Source organism: Erythrolamprus reginae, chromosome 4 (genome assembly GCF_031021105.1).
Source record: "Erythrolamprus reginae isolate rEryReg1 chromosome 4, rEryReg1.hap1, whole genome shotgun sequence".
Taxonomy (NCBI): Eukaryota; Metazoa; Chordata; class Lepidosauria; order Squamata; family Dipsadidae; genus Erythrolamprus; species Erythrolamprus reginae.
Window position 1 is genome coordinate 4,134,312 of NC_091953.1, and position 21,228 is coordinate 4,155,539.

A 21,228-nucleotide genomic window follows, 5' to 3' on the forward strand; every position below is an offset into this window, starting at 1 on the left:
CTCCCGCGGAAGCAGCCAAGATGGCAGGGGAGCGCGCCCAATACGCCTGCGCGGCGACGCCCGGGGCATGCCGGGGGATGTAGTCCCGCCCTCGGTGGTCCTTCTTTAGGTGGCAGAGGGAGGAGTCTCGCCTCCAAAGCAGGGCGGCGGGAGTGTCTGTGTATACCGACTCACACTGAATGAAACATACGACACTTCCGGTTCCCCATCGCAGCGCTAGCTTGCGGGGCAGGAAGGAAGGGTGTACCACCGAATGAAATCCGCAGCTTAGATTTCAGGCAAGTTGAAAGGACTAGTGAATCCTCATCCGGGCTGAGTGGCTTTAGCCAAACGTGAAAAACGAAGGAAAAGGGGGTTTTGCAAAACCAAATAGCCCCCCTCAATGGGTTATTCAGCTGTGAGCTTTCTCTGATCCTATGACTTTAATGATTCTATGAATAATATGCAGTTGGGCCGTCAAGCCACGTTTAAAGCAACACAGGTTTGGTCTCCTCATTTGCTCCACTGGCTGGGCATCTGCTGCAGGTAGGAAAAAACTCCGCTACCGGAAGTCAAGGGCGAAATGTGCAAAACGTTACCCCTTGGAATCAGATTGGTTGGAAAAAAAAAGCGACATACGGCTAGCCGAGCGGGACATGAGGCTTCTCTTCGCGTTTGGAATTCTGGCTCCCAGGGATTTAAAGAGGCGCTTTCAAAAGACAAAGGAGCAAGGAAAGCATTGGATGGAATTCCAGCCCCTTGGGAGATCCGTTTGCTTTTATGTCATAAATAAACCTCGTGGTATTAAACTAGTTTGTAGGGATTTTTTTTTTTTTGCTTTTTTGAAAAAAAAAATGCAGTTTTTAAAAGTACAGTAATCACCTAAAAACAAAAATCGATGAAACGCGTATTGTGCAACCTCAGCTCTTTGTTCCTTGCAATGCACGCGCTTTGCTTAATTTTTAAAGGGAAACCCCCCCACATTTCCCCCGAAATCTTTCCTGCAAGCTAATTGCTGCAAAGAATTGAGATGATTTAACTAGAAATATTTGTCTTATATATATTTTCTGGCCACTGTTTTAACGAAAAAGAGGAGGAGGAGAGGAAGAAAGAAATAATTAAAAAAAGAATGCAAAAATTCCCAGCAGAAAACAGAAGATTTGATGAACAGAAAGGATTTCTTTGTTCCAATCCGAAGAGAAAACACGTGTAGAAGCCAAATTAGATTGTGGGCTGGCGACGGGGAAAATGCAAGTCTTTCCTGCCATCTAGTGGCCGTGCGGCGTATTGAAGGCCAGAGCCAACAGCCCTAAATAAATCGGGATTTTCTGCTAGGTGCCAAAACTAGAATTTCCTCCCCAAACTTGGAACTTTTAACATTTGTCCCCAAGGTGCTTTTTCAAGACGCAACTAGGCTTGTTTGTTATTCCTTCAGGTCCGACTGAATTGAGGGGGGGGGAATGGAATGATTGATTAATTAATTAATTATACTTATTCTATATTCTATTCTATATTCTATTCCATTCTACTCTTATTCTATTCTGTCCACTAAATCAGTGCTTCTCAATTGCAGCATTTTTTAAAAAAAATTAAATTTACTATTCACTTTATTTGCTGTCCATCTTAACTAATCTTAACTTCCTATATTTATTCTATTCTTTTATTCCTTTATTCCTATTTCTTCTCTTCTATTTTTTAAAAATATATTTTTCTATGAGTATATCCTCTATAACCTTCATTATGTATTTATTTATTTATTTGTTTGTTTGTTTTGTCGAATACACAACAATACACAATGAGGGTTATAGAGGATATAATCAGGTAGAATGTATTAAAGGGAGAAAAGAGGAGAAAATAAATGAGTGAAATTTGTATACCCAATATAACCCTCATTGTGTAATAGACAAAATCAATCAATAAATCAATAAACAATTCTGGGCAGCTTCTAAGATGTGTGGACTTCAACTCCCAGAATTCCAGTGTTTCTAAACTTGGTAATTTTATTTGGGGAATTCTGAGAGTTAAACTCTACACATCTTAAAGTTATCAAGTCTGAGAGACACTGGAATTATGGGAGTTGAAGTCCACACCTCAACACTAGCAAATCTGAGAAACATTTTAATTCTGGGAGATGAAGTCCACCCATCAAGTCTGAGAAACACTGGAATTCTGAGAAATGGAGTCCACACATTAACACTACCAAGTCGGGTAGTGTTGATGTGTGGATTTAAACTCCCAGAATTCCCGCGTGGCTCGTTTAAACGCGCCCGATCAGCTTTGCGCACGCGCAGCTCGTTCCCGCCTCGGCGATCTCCGAAGGCGCAGGCGCACGCGCACGCCATACTCTCACTGCCCGCAGGCCCAGTGAGAGGCGATAAGTAGCCCCGCCTTTCATTCTTTCCGATCGTAGGGGTAAGTGCGCGTGCGCAAGCTTTGACAGCTGCTGCGCCCAATTGCCTCCGAGTTCCCCCCCCCTCGTGCAAAAAATAATAATAATTTGCCTTTGCAAACTTCTGCTTCTGCAGGTTGCTAGGCAGGGGAGGAAGGCAAGGAATGCACGTGGAATTTCCCCCCTATTTTGTGGTTTTTTAGGGGATATGCACTCAAAACGTGATGGGTTGCCTAAACTCAAGATTGGAAGGCTTGTGTGTCTAATCACACTTGGCCAATAAAGAATTTTATTAATTGGATTTCTATGCCACCCGTCTCTGAGGACTCGGAATGCTCTTTTATTTTATTCTATTTTGTTCTATTTTATTTATTTAATTCTATTTTAATTTTATTCTATTCTATTCTGTTCTCTATCTATCTATCTATCTATCTATCCACCCATCCATCTCATCAATCACACTTGGCTAATAAAGAATTCTATTCTGTTCTGTTCTATCTCTAACTCTCCTTTTATCTCTATCCCTATCTCTTTCTCCCATCCATCCATTCATCTACCTGCCCATCCATCCACCCATCCACCCATCTTATCGATCACACGTGGCCAATAAAGAATTATAAAATAATAATAATAATAATAATAATAATTTATTCACAAAAAAACAGTAATACACAGCAAACGAGATTGATATGCTGGATTTTGTATCACAATATCACAAGTCAAACACTTCCCAAGCATCTAGGACTGTGATTTATTATTATTATTATTATTATTATTATTATTATTATTATTATTATTAGTAGTAGTAGTAGTAGTAGTAGTAGTAGTAGTAATAATAATAATAGCAATAACAACAACAACAACAATAATAATAATATCCAGAACCGCCTGTGGTAGAAAAAAAGGCGCCCGCAGGCGCCCTCTTGGGGACGGACGACGGAGCGAGCCCGGGGCGCATGCGTGCCTCCGCCTCGATGGTGGGTGGGCGGAGTGGCCGAGGAGCGGTGCCTGACGGGAAGGAGGCGGTGGCGGCGGCGAATCCTCCTGCCGCCGCCGCCGCTGCTGCTGCCGCCACCGCTGCCGCGCGGGCTCTTAAAGGGGCCGCCGCCTCCGCCGCCGCCGCGCCCGAGGATGCCGAACTTCTGCGCCGCCCCGAATTGCACCCGCAAGAGCACCCAGAGCGACTTGGCTTTCTTCCGTTTCCCGCGGGACCCCGTCCGGTGGGTGCTGCAACACGCGGGTTCGGGTTTGTCTGTGCGGGAGGTGGGGGGGCGTGGAGGAAGGAAGGAAGGGGGGGAGTTCTCACCCGGGTCCGCGCTCCTGCCACACGCGTGCATCGCGGGGAAGCAGCCCGAGCGCGGGTTGGGGGAGGCGGGGCTCTTTCCGGCCGGGGATCGGTCCCCCGAAGGGTAGGAGCGGGGGGGGGGGGGTTTGCTGTTGGCTAAAACGGTTGGACTACAAAGCCCATCGTGCTGCGGAGCGCCCGGATTCGTCACTTTTTTTTTTTTTGCAAAGGGTTGCCCCCCAGCTTGGACTCCCAGCCTTGTTTCATTCCAGATCTGTCGGGACTATAGTGCCCGTGTCCGTTCCCAGACGTGTTGCACTACAAAGTCCATCCCTTCCTATTCCTCGCCCTGAGGATTTCCAGCATAGGCTAACTACAGTGCCCATGTCTCACCGCTTTGTAATTTCCAGATATGGGGCCATTTCCCTGCCTGTCAAGTGGCTCGGGGCTAAAACGGTTGGACTACAAAGCCCATGGGGCTGCGGACCCGTCATTTTTTTGCATAGGGTTGCCCTCCCCTTTGCACGTGCCCTCCCCGCTTGGATTCCCTGGCTTCTTTTATTCCAGATCTGTCAGGACTACAGTGCCCATTCTCGTTTCCCACATCTGTTGGACTACATAGTCCATTCCTCCTGTTTCCCACCCTGCAGATTTCCAGAACTTTGTACATATCAGACTACAATGTCCATTTTCCACTTTGAAGATTTCCAAATCTGCTGGTCTACAGTGCCCATTCTCCTTCCCCACATCTGTTGGACTACAAAGTCCATTCCTCCTTTCCCCCACTCTGCAGACTTCCCGAACTTTCAGAATACACTGCTGTTGCTTACCCCAACTATTACACCTATCAGACTACAATGCCCATTTTCCACTTTGAAGATTTCCAAATCTGCTGGACTACATTGCCCATTCGTATTTCCCGGAGCTGTTGGACTACATAATCCATCCTCCCTGTGCCTTATCCTATTTTTTTCTCCAGAATTACAGTGCCCACTTCCTGAAAGATCCCCAGATCTGTTTCCCACCCAGAACGGCGTGGGTCATGGCCCCAGGCTGGAGAATGGGCATTGTAGTCCACAATCCAGCGATTGCCAGGATAGGGACTAAGAGAAATGAGCATTGGGTTCAAATCAGGGGCGTTTGTAAGGGGGGCAATCCCCGAAAAAGAGGGCCGTAGCTATGGCGTGCACAGGTGCAAATCGCCAGGCTGGGAATTGGTATTGTAGTCCAACACAGAAACGTTGCATTAGAAAAAATTCTAGTGGTCCACGGCTCAGCTCTGTTGAGTTTTGTCTCTTTTTAATGGAGGTATTTATTATTTTGAATGATTATTTTTATTTTATACATCGCTGAATACCAAAGAGAGCAAGATGGCTTAGCGGTTAAAGACGTTGAGTTTGTATCAGCTGGAAAGCTGACAGCCCAGGTTCGAGTCCCGCATGCTCCAAGATGGGATGAGAGCTCCCGTTAACGGGTAATTCCTCGACTTACGACCACAATCGAGCCCAAAGTTTATACAGTGATCCCTCGTTTATTTATTTATTTATTTATTTATTATTATTATTATTATTATTATTATTATTATTATTATTATTATTATTATTATTATTATGTCAGTACAACACAGCAAACGAGATCACTATGCTGGATTTCGTATTTCATCACCAGTCGGGCGCTTCCCAAGCACCTAGGACTGCGTGATGTAGCGGCAAATTATGTTTGCCGATCCCAGTAAAGCGGCCTTTTGCAATTGACAGATGGAGATTTTGTCAATTCCAATGGTTTTCAAATGTCCGCTGAGATCCTTTGGCCCTGCGCCCAGCGTGCCAAGTACAACTACGACCACTTTCACTCGCGTATGCCACAGTCGTTGCAGCTCGATTTTTAGATCTTCATATTTCACTAATTTCTCTAGCTGCTTCTCCTCAATTCTGCTGTCCCCTGGGATTGCGATGTCGATGATCCATACTTTCTTTTTCTCCATGATCACAATGTCTGGTGTGTTATGCTTCAGAATTCGGTCAGTCTGAAGTCGCAAGTCCCACAGTAGTTTTGCTTGCTCATTTTCAACCACTTTTTCGGGCTCATGATCCCACCAGTTCTTTACCACTGGTAAATGGTAGTTCCAGCACAAGTTCCAGTGGATCATCTGTGCCACAGCATCATGTCTATGCTTGTAGTCAGTCTGTGTGATCTTTTTGCAGCAGCTGAGTATGTGATCGATTGTTTCATCTGTTTCTTTACAGAGTCTGCACTTTGGATCGTCTGTTGATTTTTCAATTCTGGCTTTGACAGCATTTGTTCTAATGGCCTGTTCTTGTGCCACCAGTATTAGTCCCTCTGTCTCCTTTTTGAGTGTTCCACTTGTAAGCCATGACCAGGTCTTTTCTTTATCCACTTTGCCTTCAGTCTTCTCCAAGAACTGTCCATGCAATGCTTTGTTCCGCCAACTATCCATACGACATTGAGTTACATTTTTTCTGTACTGGTCCTTAGTTTGCTTCACCTTGAGAAGCTTCCTATTGTTGACCTCCATCAACGCTGACTCTTTGCTCCCCTTCACATAGTCAGCTAATGCATGCTTCTCTTCTTCCACTGCCTGCTTCACTTGCAAAAGTCCTCTGCCGCCTATTTTCCTTGGTAAATATAGCCTGTCAACGTCACTATATTATTATTATTATTATTATTATTATTATTATTATTATTATTATTTACCAGGTAGATACAGGGAATCATCCACTTACATCTGTTTCTTTACAGAGTCTGCACTTTGGATCGTCTGTTGATTATTATTATTATTATTATTATTATTATTATTATTATTATTATTATTATTATATTTGTATGCCGCCCCTCTCCGTAGACTCGGAGCGGCTCACAACAGCAATAGAACAATTCATAACAAATCTAATAATTTAAAAACATTTTTAAAAACCCCATTATTAATAATACATACATACAAACATACCATACATAAATTGTATAGGCCCCGGGGGAGATATCTCAATTCCCCCCTGCCTGGCGGCAAAGGTGGGTTTTAAGGAGTTTACGGAAGGCAAGGAGGGTGGGGGCAGTTCTAATCTCCGGGGGGAGCTGGTTCCAGAGAGTTGGGGCCGCCACAGAGAAGGCTCTTCCCCTTGGACCCGCCAAACGACATTGCTTAGTCGACGGGAGCCGGAGAAGGCCAACTCTGTGGGTGCTAAGTTCCAGGACCGCCCGCAATAAACGAAAATCCGTGAATTAGGGACGCTATATTTATTTAAGTATTTATACACTATTTTAAGGCTTTATAAACCCTCCCCAATACTTTTACGCTACATAAACCTTTCCCATTCCCTTAACAAAGGATGCGCTACTGTACTGAGCCTATCAGACTCTGGGATACAAAGCAGCACTCTCTGGTTGGTCCCTTCTCCATCAATCAACCAATCGTATGTTGTTTACAATCTCATGTAGGCAAGTAATAATAATAATAATAATAATAATAATTATTATTATTATTATTATTATGTTGGGAGCCACTCTGAGTCCTCGGAGAGGGGCAGCATACAAATCTAATAAATAATAATAATAATAATTATTATTATTATTAATTACTATTATTATTATTATTATTATTATTATTTATTAGATTTGTGTGCCGCCCCTCTCCGAGGACTCGGGGTGGCTCCCAACAATAATAAAACACAATAAACAGTGGTACAAAACTAATATTAGTAAAAGCTAGAATTAACACCCCTTAATATTAAAAACAATCAATATTACACAATCATACCATTCTCAAATGCTATAGTCAGTAGAGGGGGGGGATCAGTCCCCCCATGCCTGGTGACATAAGTGGGTCTTTAACATCTTGTGGAAGACGGGGAGGGTGGGGGCAATTCGAATCTCCCGGGGGGACATGATTCCAGAGGGCCGGGGCTGCCACAGAGAAGGCTCTTCCCCTGGGTCCAGCCAGACGACATTGCTTAGTCGACAGGACCCGGAGAAGGCCAACTCTGTGGGACCTAATCGGCCGCTGTAGCATCTCAGGTGGGCAGAAAACCCGCGAAGTAGTGAAAATCCATGATATATTTTTTCCATTAATATTTTATAAAAACCCGCGGTGCACCGAGTCCAGGAAAGGTGAACCGCAAAGTGGTGAGGGAACACTGCGTGGCAAACGGAGAGTTTGTTAAGTGAGTTCTGCCCCCTTTTACATCAGCGAATCATGGCACTTTGTAAATGTGTAAACACGGTCGTTAAGTGAATTTATTTATTGTATTTATATGCCGCTCATTCTAAAGCGGACTTCCCCATTGAATTGGCTGGTCGGAAGCTCGCGAAAGGGGAAATCACATGACCTGGGACGCCGCGAGTCAATTGACGAGGGTCTGACTTTTGATCGCGCGAACACGGGGATGCTAACAACGGTTGTAACTTGGGCGGCAAAACGGCCGTGAGTCACTTTTTTCAGTGCTGTTGCAACTTTGAACGCTCCCGGCGACTGGCGGGCAGGTGTGTGCGCGTTGACACGAGATTTAACTTCTGCGCATAGGCCGGAAGCAAAATTTCGGCAATTTTAACATAGAAACATAGAAGTCTGACGGCAGAAAAAGACCTCATGGTCCATCTAGTCTGCCCTTATACTATTTTCTGTATTTTATCTTAGGATGGATATATGTTTATCCCAGGCATGTTTCAATTCAGTGACTGTGGATTGACCAACCACGTCTGCTTGAAGTTTGTTCCAAGGATCTACTACTCTTTCAGTAAAATAATATTTTCTCATGTTGCTTTTGATCTTTCCCCCAACTAACTTCAGATTGTGTCCCCTTGTTCTTGTGTTCACTTTCCTATTAAAAACACTTCCCTCCTGGACCTTATTTAACCCTTTGACCTTATTTAACCCTTTTGCCCCCCCTTTTCCTTCTGTCCTCCAGACTAGACAGATGGAGTCCATGAAGTCTTTCCTGATACGTTTTATGCTTAAGACCTTCCACCATTCTTGTAGCCCGTCTTTGGACCCGTTCCATTTTGTCAATATCTTTTTGTAGGTGAGGTCTCCAGAACTGAACACAGTACTCCAAATGTGGTCTCACCAGCGCTCTATATAAGGGGATCATAATCTCCCTCTTCCTGCTTGTTATACCTCTAGCTATGCAGCCAAGCATCCTACTTGCTTTCCCTACCACCCGACCGCACTGCTCACCCATTTTGAGACTGTCAGAAATCACTACCCCTAAATCCTTCTCTTCTGAAGTTTTTGCTAACACAGAACTGCCAATGCAATACTCAGATTGAGGATTCCTTTTCCCCAAGTGCATTATTTTACATTTGGAAACATTAAACTGCAGTTTCCATTGCTTTGACCATTTATCTAGTAAAACTAAATCATTATTATTATTATTATTATTATTATTAAAATTTAGGATCTGTTGGTCTGCAAAACCTCCAAAGAGCTTGTAAAATCTTAATTTTTATTTATGTGAATTATCTTTTTCTCTTTGCAGATGTCAGCGATGGGTTGAGAACTGTCGAAGAGTCGACCTGGAAGATAAGACGCCCGATCAGCTGAACAAACATTATAGACTGTGCGCCGAGCATTTCGAGACCTCCATGATATGTCGGAGCGTAAGTGGGAGGAAGCTGTGCACGGTATAAACTCGAATGAGCAAATAAAAATAACAGATTATCTTACCTAGGTCTTACATCAGCCTCTCTTTTACTCCTATATTCAACCGATCCTCATTTCTTTTTAAAAAAAGTTTATTTATTTAATTTTTACAGAGTTAAAAAATAATAATAATAATAATATACATCTCACTGGTCCTTTACAGGTCATAACCCGTTTCATTGTTATTCAGGAGGGAAGTGTTTTTAATAGGAAAGTGAACACAAGAACAAGGGGACACAATCTGAAGTTAGTTGGGGGAAAGATCAAAAGCAACGTGAGAAAATATTATTTCACTGAAAGAGTAGTAGATCCTTGGAACAAACTTCCAGCAGACGTGGTTGGTAAATCCACAGTAACTGAATTTAAACATGCCTGGGATAAACATAGATCCATCCTAAGGTAAAATACAGGAAATAGTGTAAGGGCAGACTAGATGGACCATGAGGTCTTTTTCTGCCGTCAGACTTCTATGTTTCTATGTTTCTATTCTATATGCAATGTATTCAATTCAAAAGAGTAGGATACAAATAGTAAATAAAACAGACATATAGTATTGCATTTATAAAACATATATTAACATCAGCAAGGTTGGTGTTTGCACAAACTTGGAAAAAGGAAAATATACCAAATGAAGAAATGGTGATTAGGAAAATGCTAGATTGTGCTAAATTAAGCAAATTAACATATAAATTGCAGAATAAACAAAATAAAGACTACTACACAGTTTGGGGGAAATTATATACAGTGATCCCCCGGTTATTGCGTTCCCGACCATTGCGAACAGGCTAATTTGCGATTTTTCAACCCGGAAGTCAAAACACCATCTGCGCATGCGTGCCCTTTTTTCTATGGGCACGCATGCGTAGATGGCGCCGGGCAGATCAGCTGCTGGGCGGCTTCCCTGGGTCTTCCCCCTCTTGCTGGCGGGAGGGCGAGCGGCGGGCATCAGCGAGGAGTTTCCCCACCGCCCACGCAAACTCCTCGCTGCCGCTCGCCCGCCCACGCCGTTCGCTCCCCCTCTTGCTGGCGGGAGGGCGAGAAGCCCTCCCCAGCACCCGCTCGCCCGCCCTTCGCCGTTCACCCGGCCACCCGGGTTCGGGGGGGTGCTGGCAAGCCGCCCATGCCGGCGGCGACGTTTTAAAACAGCCGCGCGGCTTTCCAATGAGTCCCGAAGACAAACGTCAAACTTCCGCGTTTGTCTTCGGGACTCATTGGAAAGCCGCGCGGCTGTTTTAAAACGTCGCCGCCGGCATGGGCGGCTTCCTAGCAGCCCCCAAACCCGGGTTGGGGGTCCGGGGGGTGCTGGCAAGCCGCCCATGCCGGCGGCGACGTTTTAAAACAACCGCGCGGCTTTCCAATGAGTCCCCTTCCCAGGAACCCCAATCTTCGGCTCCTCGCTAGCGCCGCGGAAGTAAAAACACCATCTGCGCATGCGCAGATGGTGTTTTTACTTCCGCAGCGCTACTTCGCGAAAACCCGCTCGTTGCGGGGGGTCCTGGAACGGAACCCTCGCAATGATCGGGGGATCACTGTAGTTGGATAGAAAAGAAAGAAGAATTGAACTAACGTTTAAGAAAAAGAATGAATCAATGGAAACAGAATTGTAAAGTATTAAGCTAATTCATTTTGTGTTTATACAGTATGTATGTATATATACCTGTCTTTGAAATGGCCCTGGGTTGGGCCGAGAGGCAAATAAGGAGCTGTGATGTTCCTTCAATACACCAGGGTGATTCGACACAAAAATATGTAACCCTTCCCTGGTGCAGAGCTGAAGGGATTGGATACTGTAGCCTAGAGGATAATTCTCTGCCTTACAAGGCAAAGGTTGCAGGTTCAAGTCCCAGTGGGTATGGCTAGCTGATGAGGCCAAAATAAGGCCGAAATAGATCTATCCTAGTCTCCCTTAATTTTCAAATTCAGCAAAAAAACATGTGACATTATGTATATATATATATATGATGGTCTTGGTATATTCGGGTTTCTTCCCGTGTAGCGTTGCGACTTTGTCGCCAGAAATTTCTAAATCCTACACGGGAAGAAACCTGAATATACCAAGACCGTCATATATCAAATATATCAAAGACCTGTCTTTGGGTCACGCACCTTTAAGTCCCCTGTTAGGGGTTAGCCGTCGGGACGCCCCTCATGCAAGTGCATGGCAGGGTCTCAGGTGAGGGAGGGGTCCCTCACCTGGACTAGCATGGAGCTACGCCCATAAGTTGCCCAGGAAGTTTATCTGATGTCATTTTCCGCCCCGGAAGCAATTGTTTGACCCTGCAGGTCCATTGTGGGGTCATAGTTAGGTATGTTAATTTATGCTAATTTAGTTGAATAAATTATGCTAATTTATGTTAATAAAAATGACCCAGTTTAAATCCATATATATATATACACACACACACACACACACACACACACACACACACACATATATATATATATATATATATATATATGAAAGTTTGTCTATATGTCTTGTTTTGTTTGTTCATTATTTTTTTAAAAATAAAAAAATAAAGAAAAAAAAACAAAAACAGATATATAGCAAATATTGCATTTATAAACATATACAGTAATCCCTTGTTTTTTGTGGGGGATGCGTTCCAAGATCACCCATGAAAAACGTGAATTTCTGTGAAGTAGAGTAGAGGAAAGATAGTTTTTTATGTATTTAATGAGTATTTGGACTTTTAAAACCCACTCTTTGCATTAAACAGTCATTCTATAATATTTCTCAGCTAGAACTACATGTGATATCCTACCAGTTTCTTTAATAGAGTACAGTAGTACTGTAGAGGAATTTTATGAATTTTTAATGGATTTAAAATTTTCAATGGATTTAATGGATTTAAGCCCTCTTTGGAAACCGTGAAGTAGTGAATCCGCAATAGATGAACCGCGAAGTAGCGAAGGATTACTGTAAAGATTTCTATAAACCTAGCAAGTAAGGAAGTAGGTGCACGTATAGATAGCTTATTGTTCTCTTTTTGTGTTCTTTTGAATATTATTACTATCAGTGGTCTACGTATGTCTATTTTTATCTACGCTAACACATTATATCATTCTAGCTTATTTCCAATTATTTCCAATGACCAATTATATATTATATATCTTGTCAAATTCTTTGTCATCCGTTCCCTTAATTTCCATGGTCATTTTGTCCATCTATAGATTTTATCAAGAATATTGTTTTCCCCTTCTGATTTCTTTTCTTTCCCTGGTTTTTAAGTTAGTTGATTGTTTCATTGGTTGCCTTTATTTTATTTTTTCATTTTTCCTGACTTTCTAACCAAAGGTAAAATTTATTCCAGCTTTGATAGTATTCCCAATCATCTTTATATATTTTTTAATTTTTTTATTGAATACACACACAAAAGACAAAAAAACCCATAACAATTATTTAGGTTATTTAATTACAACCTCATTTTTCTTCAGAAGTCATTATCGGAGTTATTGGAGAAATAGTCATCTAAATTTTTTACATTTTTACTTTTATTTATTGTTACTGTAATTGCCCTTCCTTTGGCTATACATACAGTTACTACATAGAAGATTGACAGCAGAAAAAGACCTCATGGTCCATCTAGTCTGATATATGTTTATCCCAGGCATGTTTAAATTCAGTTCCTGTGGATTGATCAACCACGTCTGCTGGAAGTTTGTTCCAAGCATTTACTACTCTTTCAATCAAATAATATTTTCTCCCGTTACTTCTGATCTTTCAGATAAGCTCAGATTCTGCCCCATTGTTCTTGTGTCCACTTTCCTATTAAAAACACTTCCCTCCTGAACCTTATTGAACCCTTTAACATATTTAAATGTTTGGATCATGTCCTCCCTTTCCCTTCTGTCCTCCAGATTCTGCAGATTAAGTTCATGAAGTCTTTCCTGATGCTTAAGACCTTCCACCATTCTTGTAGCCCACCATTCTTGTAACATCTTTTCATTACTTTGCATTATCTCTATAACTCAAGTTTACAGTTTTTTCTCTTCTAGAATTTATTTATTTATTATTTATTTATTGGATTTATATGCGGCCCCTCTCTGAGGACTCGGGACAGTTTACAAAATATACCGCTCACACAAACAAAGGAAACCCTCAAAGAACCCATCCTAGATCTGAATGAATGAAATATTCCCATTGAATACTTTGTTCTGTACAAAGTTGAATGAACACAAGAACAGGTGAAATTGATTGTCAATCACTGTTGCTTCCTAAGTGGACAGTTTGATTTCACAGAAGTTTGAAATACTTGGAGTTATATAGTATTGTTTAAATGTTCCCTTTCTTATTTTTGAGCAGAAATAGAATTTGTCCCATGTTTATAATATAGTACTCTGATTCCTGATTCCTTTTTAACCGCCTTGTTAACATATCCATCTCTGCGCAGTCAGCGATTTTTTTAAAATTATCGTTCCCTTTTTAGGGGTTTCTTCATTTTTCCAGTGTTGTGCAAGGGCTATTCTTGCAGCTGTCAGAATATGAATAATTAAATATTGGGTCTCTTTTTTATAGTTCTTGGTAAAAATACCTAATAAGAATATTTATTTTTATTTTATTTATTTATTTTGTCCAATACACAATGAGGGTTTTAGTGGGTATATGTCTATATACACATAGTAAAATACATGATGAAGGTTATAGAGGAGATACTCATAGTGAAATATATCTAAGAAAGAATAGAAAAGAAGATATAGTAATAGAACATATCAATGAAAGAATAGAAGAAGAGGTATAGGAATAGAAGAAAGGTATAGGAGATATAGGAGAGCAATAGGACAGGGGACAGAAGGCACTCTAGTGCACTTGTACTCGCCCCTTACTGACCTCTTAGGAATCTGGATAGGTCAACCGTGGATAATCTAAGGGTAAAGTGTTGGGGGTTTGGGGATGACACTACGGAGTCCGGTAATGAGTTCCACGCTTCGACAACTCAGTTACTGAAGTCATATTTTTTACAGTCAAATTTGGAGCAGTTAATATTAAGTTTAAATCTGTTGTTGGGTTTTTTTAAAAAAAATGTTTTTAATTATTACTTTTAACCATTTTGCTATCGTATTCCAGTACTTCTTTACCTTAGAACATGTCCACCATTGATGATAAAATGTACCGTTTTCTTTTTTTACACTTCCAGCATTTGGGTGATGAGTTCGGGTATATCTTTGATATTCTTAGAGGTGATAAGTGCCATCAGTAGAACATCCGACTCATCTTTATCTTTTATTTCCATTGTTAATTTGTCCATTTCTGCAGAGATCATATTTTTTTCTACGTATTAGAAATATTAAATGAAAGATATTATCATTATAGATATTATCATTATAGATAATAAATAATCTTATTTATTATCATTATAGAAAACAAGAAACAGGACTGCCACACATCGTCCAATGCTTTATAAATGTTTTATTTACAGTGTGTTTATGTATGTTTATAATAAAATATTTTTTTGTAAAAAAGTAATAATAGATTATCAAACCTCTCTTCTCTTTCTCCTTTCCCTTCTTTTCCCCTCCTTCTATTCCCTCTCTTCCCTTAATTATTCCTTCCCTCTCTTCTTCTCTCCTCCTTTTTTCTTTCTTTTCTTTTCCAGAGCCCCTACAGGACAGTTTTACGAGACAATGCCGTGCCCACCATCTTTGATTTGACGAGCCATTTGAACAATCCACACAGCAGGCACCGCAAAAGGATTAAAGAGCTGGTAGGTTTTGCTCAGGCTACATTGATCGCGGACGATAAATTCAAAGTGACGTCTAATCTCCTAAATCCGTTTCTCCGCGCACACACCTCCAACGTGGGTTTTTAAACAATGTGTGGATTTTAACTCCCAGAGTTGAGCTGTTCATTCTAACAAAAAGGTCTCGTAGAATCAGTCCTTCCTTCCTTCCTTCCTTCCTTCCTTCCTTCCTTCCTTCCTTCCTTCCTTCCTTCCTTCCTTCCTTCCTTCCTTACTTACTTACTTACTTACTTACTTACTTACTTACTTACTTACTTACTTACTTACTTACTTACTTACTTACTTATTAGATTTGTATGCCGCCCCTCTCGATAGACTCGGGGCGGCTAACAACAATAATGAAACAACATATAACAAATCTAATATTTAAAATAATCAAAAGACCCTTATTTAAAAAAACGAACATACACACAAACATACCATGCATAAATTGTATAGACCTAGGGGGAAGGGAATATCTCAGGTCCCCCATGCCTGACGACAGAGGTGGGTTTTAAGAAGCTTATGAAAGGCGAGGAGGGTGGGGGCAATTCTGATCTCAGGGGGGAGCTGGCTCCAGAGGGTCGGGGCCGCCACAGAGAAGGCTCTTCCCCTGGGTCCTGCCAAAAAACATTGTTTAGTCGACGGGACCCGGAGAAGGCCAACTCTGTGGGACCTTCGTGCGGCAGAAGGCGGTCCCGGAGATATTCTGGTCCGATGCCATGGAGGGCTTTATAGGTCATTACCAACACTTTGAATTGTGACCGGAAACTGATCGGCAACCTTCCTTCCTTCCTTCCTTCCTTCCTTCCTTCCTTCCTTCCTTCCTTCCATCCTTCCTTCCTTCCTTCCTTCCTTCCTGTACATCGCTTTCTCCTCCCTCCCTCCTTCACATATCTATATTTTCCTTCCATTTCTCCTTCCTCCTTTCCTTCCTTCCTTCCTTCCTCCCTCTCTCCCTCTCTCTTTTCCTTCCTTCCTTATTTCCTTCTTTTTTCTTTTTCTTTCTTTCTTTCTTTCTCTTCCTTCCTTTCTTGCTCTTTTCTTCCTTTCTCCTTTCTCCCTCCCTCCCCCCTCTCTCTCTTTCTTTCTTTCTCTTTCCTTCCTTTCTCCTCCCGCCCTCCCTCCCTCTCTCTCTCCCTCCCATACATATATACATATATTTTCCTTCCTTCCCTTACTCCCTTTCTCTCTCCCTCCTTTCTTCCCATATATTTTCCTTCTATTTCTCCTCCTTCCTTTCTTGCCCTGAAACCACAGCTGTCTCTCATGTCACATCAATGGTTCGATAGATAAGCCATAATTTGATATATTATGATGCAATGTTATTATCGCAAGTGAAAAATGTGGTTATTCTGAATCATTATGTTCTCGATACTCTTGTTCTAACATTTCTTGTAAAGTTACCCAGCCTTTACTCAGTTTAGTAGATGGCTCTGAGTTTATAACCCTGGAAAGATTCAAAGTGTCCAGAAAGTGCAGGCAAAATTTCTTTCAATCGTGTTTCAAATGCTTCTCAAATGCGTAAATTTAAAAACCGCTTTGTTCCCCCAGAGTGAAGAGGAAATAAGAACATTAAAACAGCAAAGGAGTAAGTTGAACTATTTATCTTTCAAGAATTGGATAGTATATCAGTAACAATGTGCAGTGAAATGGTTTTTGGATCCAATCAGTGTCAGTTACCGGAACTAGAAGTTTAGTCTTCTGAGCTTTTGAACCTGTTTCCCAGTTTCAATCACTTCCCTGGCTGTTTTTGTACCTGCTCGTTCAACAATCTTAGTAATAATAATTATAATTAATAATAATTTATTAGATTGGTATGCCGCCCCTCTCTGGAGACTTGGAGCAGCTATGCAGCCAAGCATCCTACTTGCTTTCCCTACCACCTGACCGCACTGTTCACCCATTTTGAGACTGTCAGAAATCACTACCCCTAAATCCTTCTCTTCTGAAATTTCTGCTAGCACAGAACTACCAATATTAATACAGTGGTACCTCAAGATACGAACCCCTCGTCTTACGAACAACTCGAGATATGAACCCGGGGTTCAGAAAAAAATTGCCTCTTCTTACGAACTTTTTTCGAGTTACGAACGCCAAACCCGAACTTCCGGGTTCGGCGTTCGGGAGGCTGCTGGGAAGCCCCCCGGCTGTTTTAAAAGGTGACAGCCGGGCGGCAGGGCTTCCCAGCAGCCTCCGAACGCCGAACCCGGAAGTTCGGGTTTGGCGTGCGTAACATGAAAAAAGTTCGTAAGAAGAGGCAAACCTTTTAAAACAGCCGGGGGGCTTCCCAGCAGTCGCCGAACGCGGAAGTTCGGGTTTGGCGTTCGGCTTTGGGAGGCTGCTGGGAAGCCGCCCGGCTGTTTTAAAAGGTCGCAGCCGGGCTGGGGGGCTTCCCAGCAGCCTCCCGAACCCCGAACATTTGCCGAACTTCCGGGTTCAGGGTTCGGGAGGCTGCTGGGAAGCCCCCCAGCCTGGCTGTCACCTTTTAAAACAGCCGGGCGGCTTCCCAGCAGCCTCCGAACGCCGAACGCCAAACCCGAACTTCCGCGTTCGGCATTCGGTGGCTGCTGGGAAGCCCCGCTGCCCGTCTGTCACATTTTAAAACAGCCTGGGGGCTTCTCGGTGGCCTCCCAAACGTGGAAGTTCGGGTTTGGCGTTCGGGAGGTCGCTGAGAAGCCCCCAGGCTGTTTTAAAAGGAGACAGCCGGGCGGCAGCGGTTTTTTCTGGGTTTTTTTTTTTGGTTGCGCGGATTAATTGACTTTACATTGTTTCCTATGGGAAACAATGTTTCGTCTTACGAACCTTTCGTCTTACGAACCTCCCCCTGGAACCAATTAGGTTCGTAAGACGAGGTATGGCTGTATTCTGAGGATTCCCTTTCCCCAAGTGCATTATTTTACATTTGGAAACATTAAACTGCAGTTTCCATTTCTTTGACCACTTATCTAGTAAAGCTAAATCATTTGCCATATTACAGACGCCTCCAGGAATATCAACCGTATTGCACACTTTAGAGTCATCGGCAAATAGGCAAACCTTCCCTACCAAACTTGCCCCTATGTCACTAAGGTGGGGTAAAATTTAAGAATTTAATTTAATTTAAGAATTTAATTTAATTTATTAGATTTATAAGCGGCCCTTCTCCAAAATGGACTCAGGGTGGCATACAACAATGGAAACAATGTACAATTAGTAAACCCCCAAAATTAGACACATTCATCCATCAAGTCGTTCATCAAAATCAAATAAATAACAAAACTGAAGTGTTTTAACGTCTCAGTCATTTGAAGACAATGTTTTGGTATTTCTAGCGGGTCGGTATTGAATAAACTTTTTCTTCCCATTCCCCTAGTTGATGAAACTTTAGAACAAGAAAAGGCCAACTCCGAATCCAAGAACGACGTCCAGAACCCAGCCTCAGAAGAAGACAACTGCTACGTCCAGTTAACCCAAGAAGAGCGGGATAACAAGGATTACCTCAAATCATTATTTGAGATTTTAATCCTCATGGGCAAACAGAACATCCCTCTGGACGGCCACAACGCCGACGAGCTTCCCGAAGGAATTTTCACCCCGGATAATTTCCAAGCCCTCTTGGAATTCCGGATCAACTCCGGAGACGAAGTTCTGAGGAAACAGTTCGAGACCACGGCCGTCAACCTGGCCTATTGCTCCAAAACCCAACAGAAGCAAATGCTGGAGATTTGTGAGAATTGCGTGAGGGAAGAAATGTTGAGGGAGGTGAGGGACTCTCAGTTTTTCTCCATCGTCACCGACGAAGTGGTGGATCTAGCCGGCGAGGAACACTTGCCCATCCTGGTGAGATTCGTGGACGACGCTCACAACTTGCGAGAAGAGTTCGTCGGCTTCTTATCTTACGAAGCCGACCCGGAGATCTTAGCGGTGAAGTTCCACACCACCATTACTGAAAAATGGGGCCTAAACATGGAGTACTGTCGGGGTCAGGCCTACGTCGTCTCCAGCGGGTTCGCTTCTAAAATGAAGACCGTGGCCACGAGGATTTTGGAAAAGTATCCTCAGGCCATTTATACGTTGTCGTCTTCGTGTGCCTTGAATCTGTGGCTGGCCAAATCGGTTCCCGTTGTGGGCATTTCGGTGGCGCTGGGCACCATGGAGGAGGTGTGTTTGTTCTTCCTTCAGTCCCCTCAGATGTCGGCTGGACTGGACAACGTCCTCTCCCTCCTTTTTCACAACAGTGAGGAGAAAGAGAATTTGCTGAAGGAGATAGTCCGTTCTCACTGGACGGGACGCCACGACAGCTTTGAGATCGTGGTTGACCTACTTCAAGCTGTGGTACTTTTCTTGGACAGCGTCAGCGACGCTTCGGCGGCATGGAACAGCTCCCTGGTGGGACAGGCCAACATCCTCTCCATGGCCCTGGCGAACTTCGACTTCGTGGTCACGGTGGTCATCGTTAAGAACGTCCTCTCGTTCACCAGAGCTTTCGGGAAGAATCTCCAGGGCCAAACGTCCGACGTTTTCTTCGCGGCCAGTAGCTTGACTGCCGTCCTGCATTCCCTCAACGAGGTGATGGAGAACATTGAGGTGTATCACGAGTTCTGGTTTGAGGAAGCCACCAATTTGGCCACCAAACTAGACCTCCCTATTAAATTGCCCGGAAAGTTTTGCCGAGCCCAACAAGGAAATATGGATTCTGAGATTACTCCGGAGAGTTACTACAAAGAAGCCCTCAGCATCCCAACAGTGGAACACGTCATCCAGGAGTTGAAGGATATCTTCTCAGAACAGCACCTGAAGGCCCTCAAGTGCTTGTCTCTAGTGCCTTCCGTCATGGGGCAGCTCAAATTCAACACCTCCGAGGAACACCACGCCGATATGTACAAGAACGACCTCACGAACCCGGATACGCTCTCCGCGGAGCTCCACTGCTGGCGGATCAAGTGGAAACACCGCGGGAAGGACATCGAGCTGCCTACCACCATCTACGAGACCCTCCACCTGCCCGACATCAAGTTTTTCCCCAACGTCTACTCCTTGCTGAAGGTCCTTTGCATCCTGCCCGTCATAAAAGTGGAGAGCGAGAAGTTCGAGGTCGGCCGGCGGCGTCTGAAGGCCTACCTCAAAAACACAGTGACGGAGCAACGCGCCGGCAACCTTGCCCTGTTGAACATAAACCTGGACATCAAACACGACTTGGACTTAATGGTGGACACGTACATAAAACTCTATCCGGAGAAAGCTGAGTTTCAAGAGGAGTTTGTTCCTTCTCGCAATTCCGAAGAGGCCCAAGAGACTTAACCGGACGAGGGAAGTGAAAGTAGATGCATCATTTGGCCTTGTAAAAAATAATAATAATTAGGGTCCATTCAGCACCCCCAATTGAAGTAAAACATCAGAGTAGAACCCCTTAGGTTGTAAAGGAGTTTGAAAGGAGCCGCAGATCATTAATCCAGCACTGTTTTTGCAGCTGAGATCTTGTTCCCCGAGCATAAAGCACTCAACGTTTTTCCTTGCCAAGAAACGCCAGTTCATAAAAGAAAAAAAAATGTGTGTATTGATGGTTAAATTTCTTTCCTCTGTCCGCAAATTCCAAGCTCAAGAAAGAAGAATGTAATTATGACCGAAGCTATGCTGTTGGAGATGTATTTTTCCATCTCTTAAACCTTCAAATTTGGGATTTGTAGACTTCAACTCCCAGAATTCTCCAGCCAGTTGTGAATTCTGGGAGTTGAAGTTCACAAATCTTAAAGTAACCAAGTTTGAAGACCTCTGTCTTAAACCCTTTACCAGGAGGTGGAAAAATGTCTGAGATTCTTCTAAGGGTCTAGACCAGAAGTCTTCAAACTTGGCCACTTTAAGAGTTGTGGACTTCAACTCCCAAAATTCTCCAGCCAGTTGTGAATTCTGGGAGTTGAAGTCCACAACTCTTAAAGTAACCAAGTTTGAAGACCTCTGTCTTAAACCCTTTACCAGGAGATGGAAAAATGTCTGAGATTCTTCTAAGGGTCTAGACCAGAAGTCTTTAAACTTGGCCACTTTTAAGACTTCAACTCCCAGAATTCTCCAGCCAGTTGTGAATTCTGGGAGTTGAAGTCCACTAGTCTTAACAAGTAGCCAAGTTTGAAGACAGTTGTGAATTCTGGGAGTTGAAGTTCACAAATCTTAAAAGTGGCCAAGTTTAAAGACTTCTCTCTTAAACCCTTTACTAGGAGGT

At 43.0% G+C, this 21,228-nt stretch overlaps 1 protein-coding gene across 2 annotated transcripts; it reads left to right on the forward strand.

The window, feature by feature from the left end:
• The first annotated feature begins 3,347 nt into the window (after positions 1-3,347).
• Positions 3,348-20,566, forward strand: THAP12 (THAP domain containing 12). 2 transcript variants are annotated; one of them, XM_070749494.1, is made up of 5 exons: positions 3,348-3,588; positions 9,146-9,266; positions 14,907-15,014; positions 16,584-16,620; positions 18,385-20,566. In XM_070749494.1, the coding sequence occupies exons 1-5, from the start codon at positions 3,500-3,502 to the stop codon at positions 20,310-20,312; spliced, it is 2,283 nt and encodes a 760-aa protein (XP_070605595.1). In that variant the 5' UTR covers positions 3,348-3,499; the 3' UTR covers positions 20,313-20,566. The 2 variants fall into 2 exon arrangements, with proteins under 2 accessions (XP_070605595.1, XP_070605596.1); XM_070749495.1 differs by having other exon boundaries at positions 3,388-3,588; positions 9,146-9,290; positions 18,385-20,565.
• Positions 20,567-21,228: the final 662 nt, after the last annotated feature.

Coding starts and splice junctions, on each gene's coding strand:
- THAP12 (XM_070749495.1), top strand. CDS start 3,500: ATGCCGAACTTCTGCGCCGCCCCGAATTGCACCCGCAAGAGCACCCAG. Junction 9,291..14,906: donor GTGGGAGGAAGCTGTGCACG/GTATAAACTCGA, acceptor TTTCTTTTCCAG/AGCCCCTACAGGACAGTTTT. Junction 16,621..18,384: donor AACATTAAAACAGCAAAGGA/GTAAGTTGAACT, acceptor CCATTCCCCTAG/TTGATGAAACTTTAGAACAA.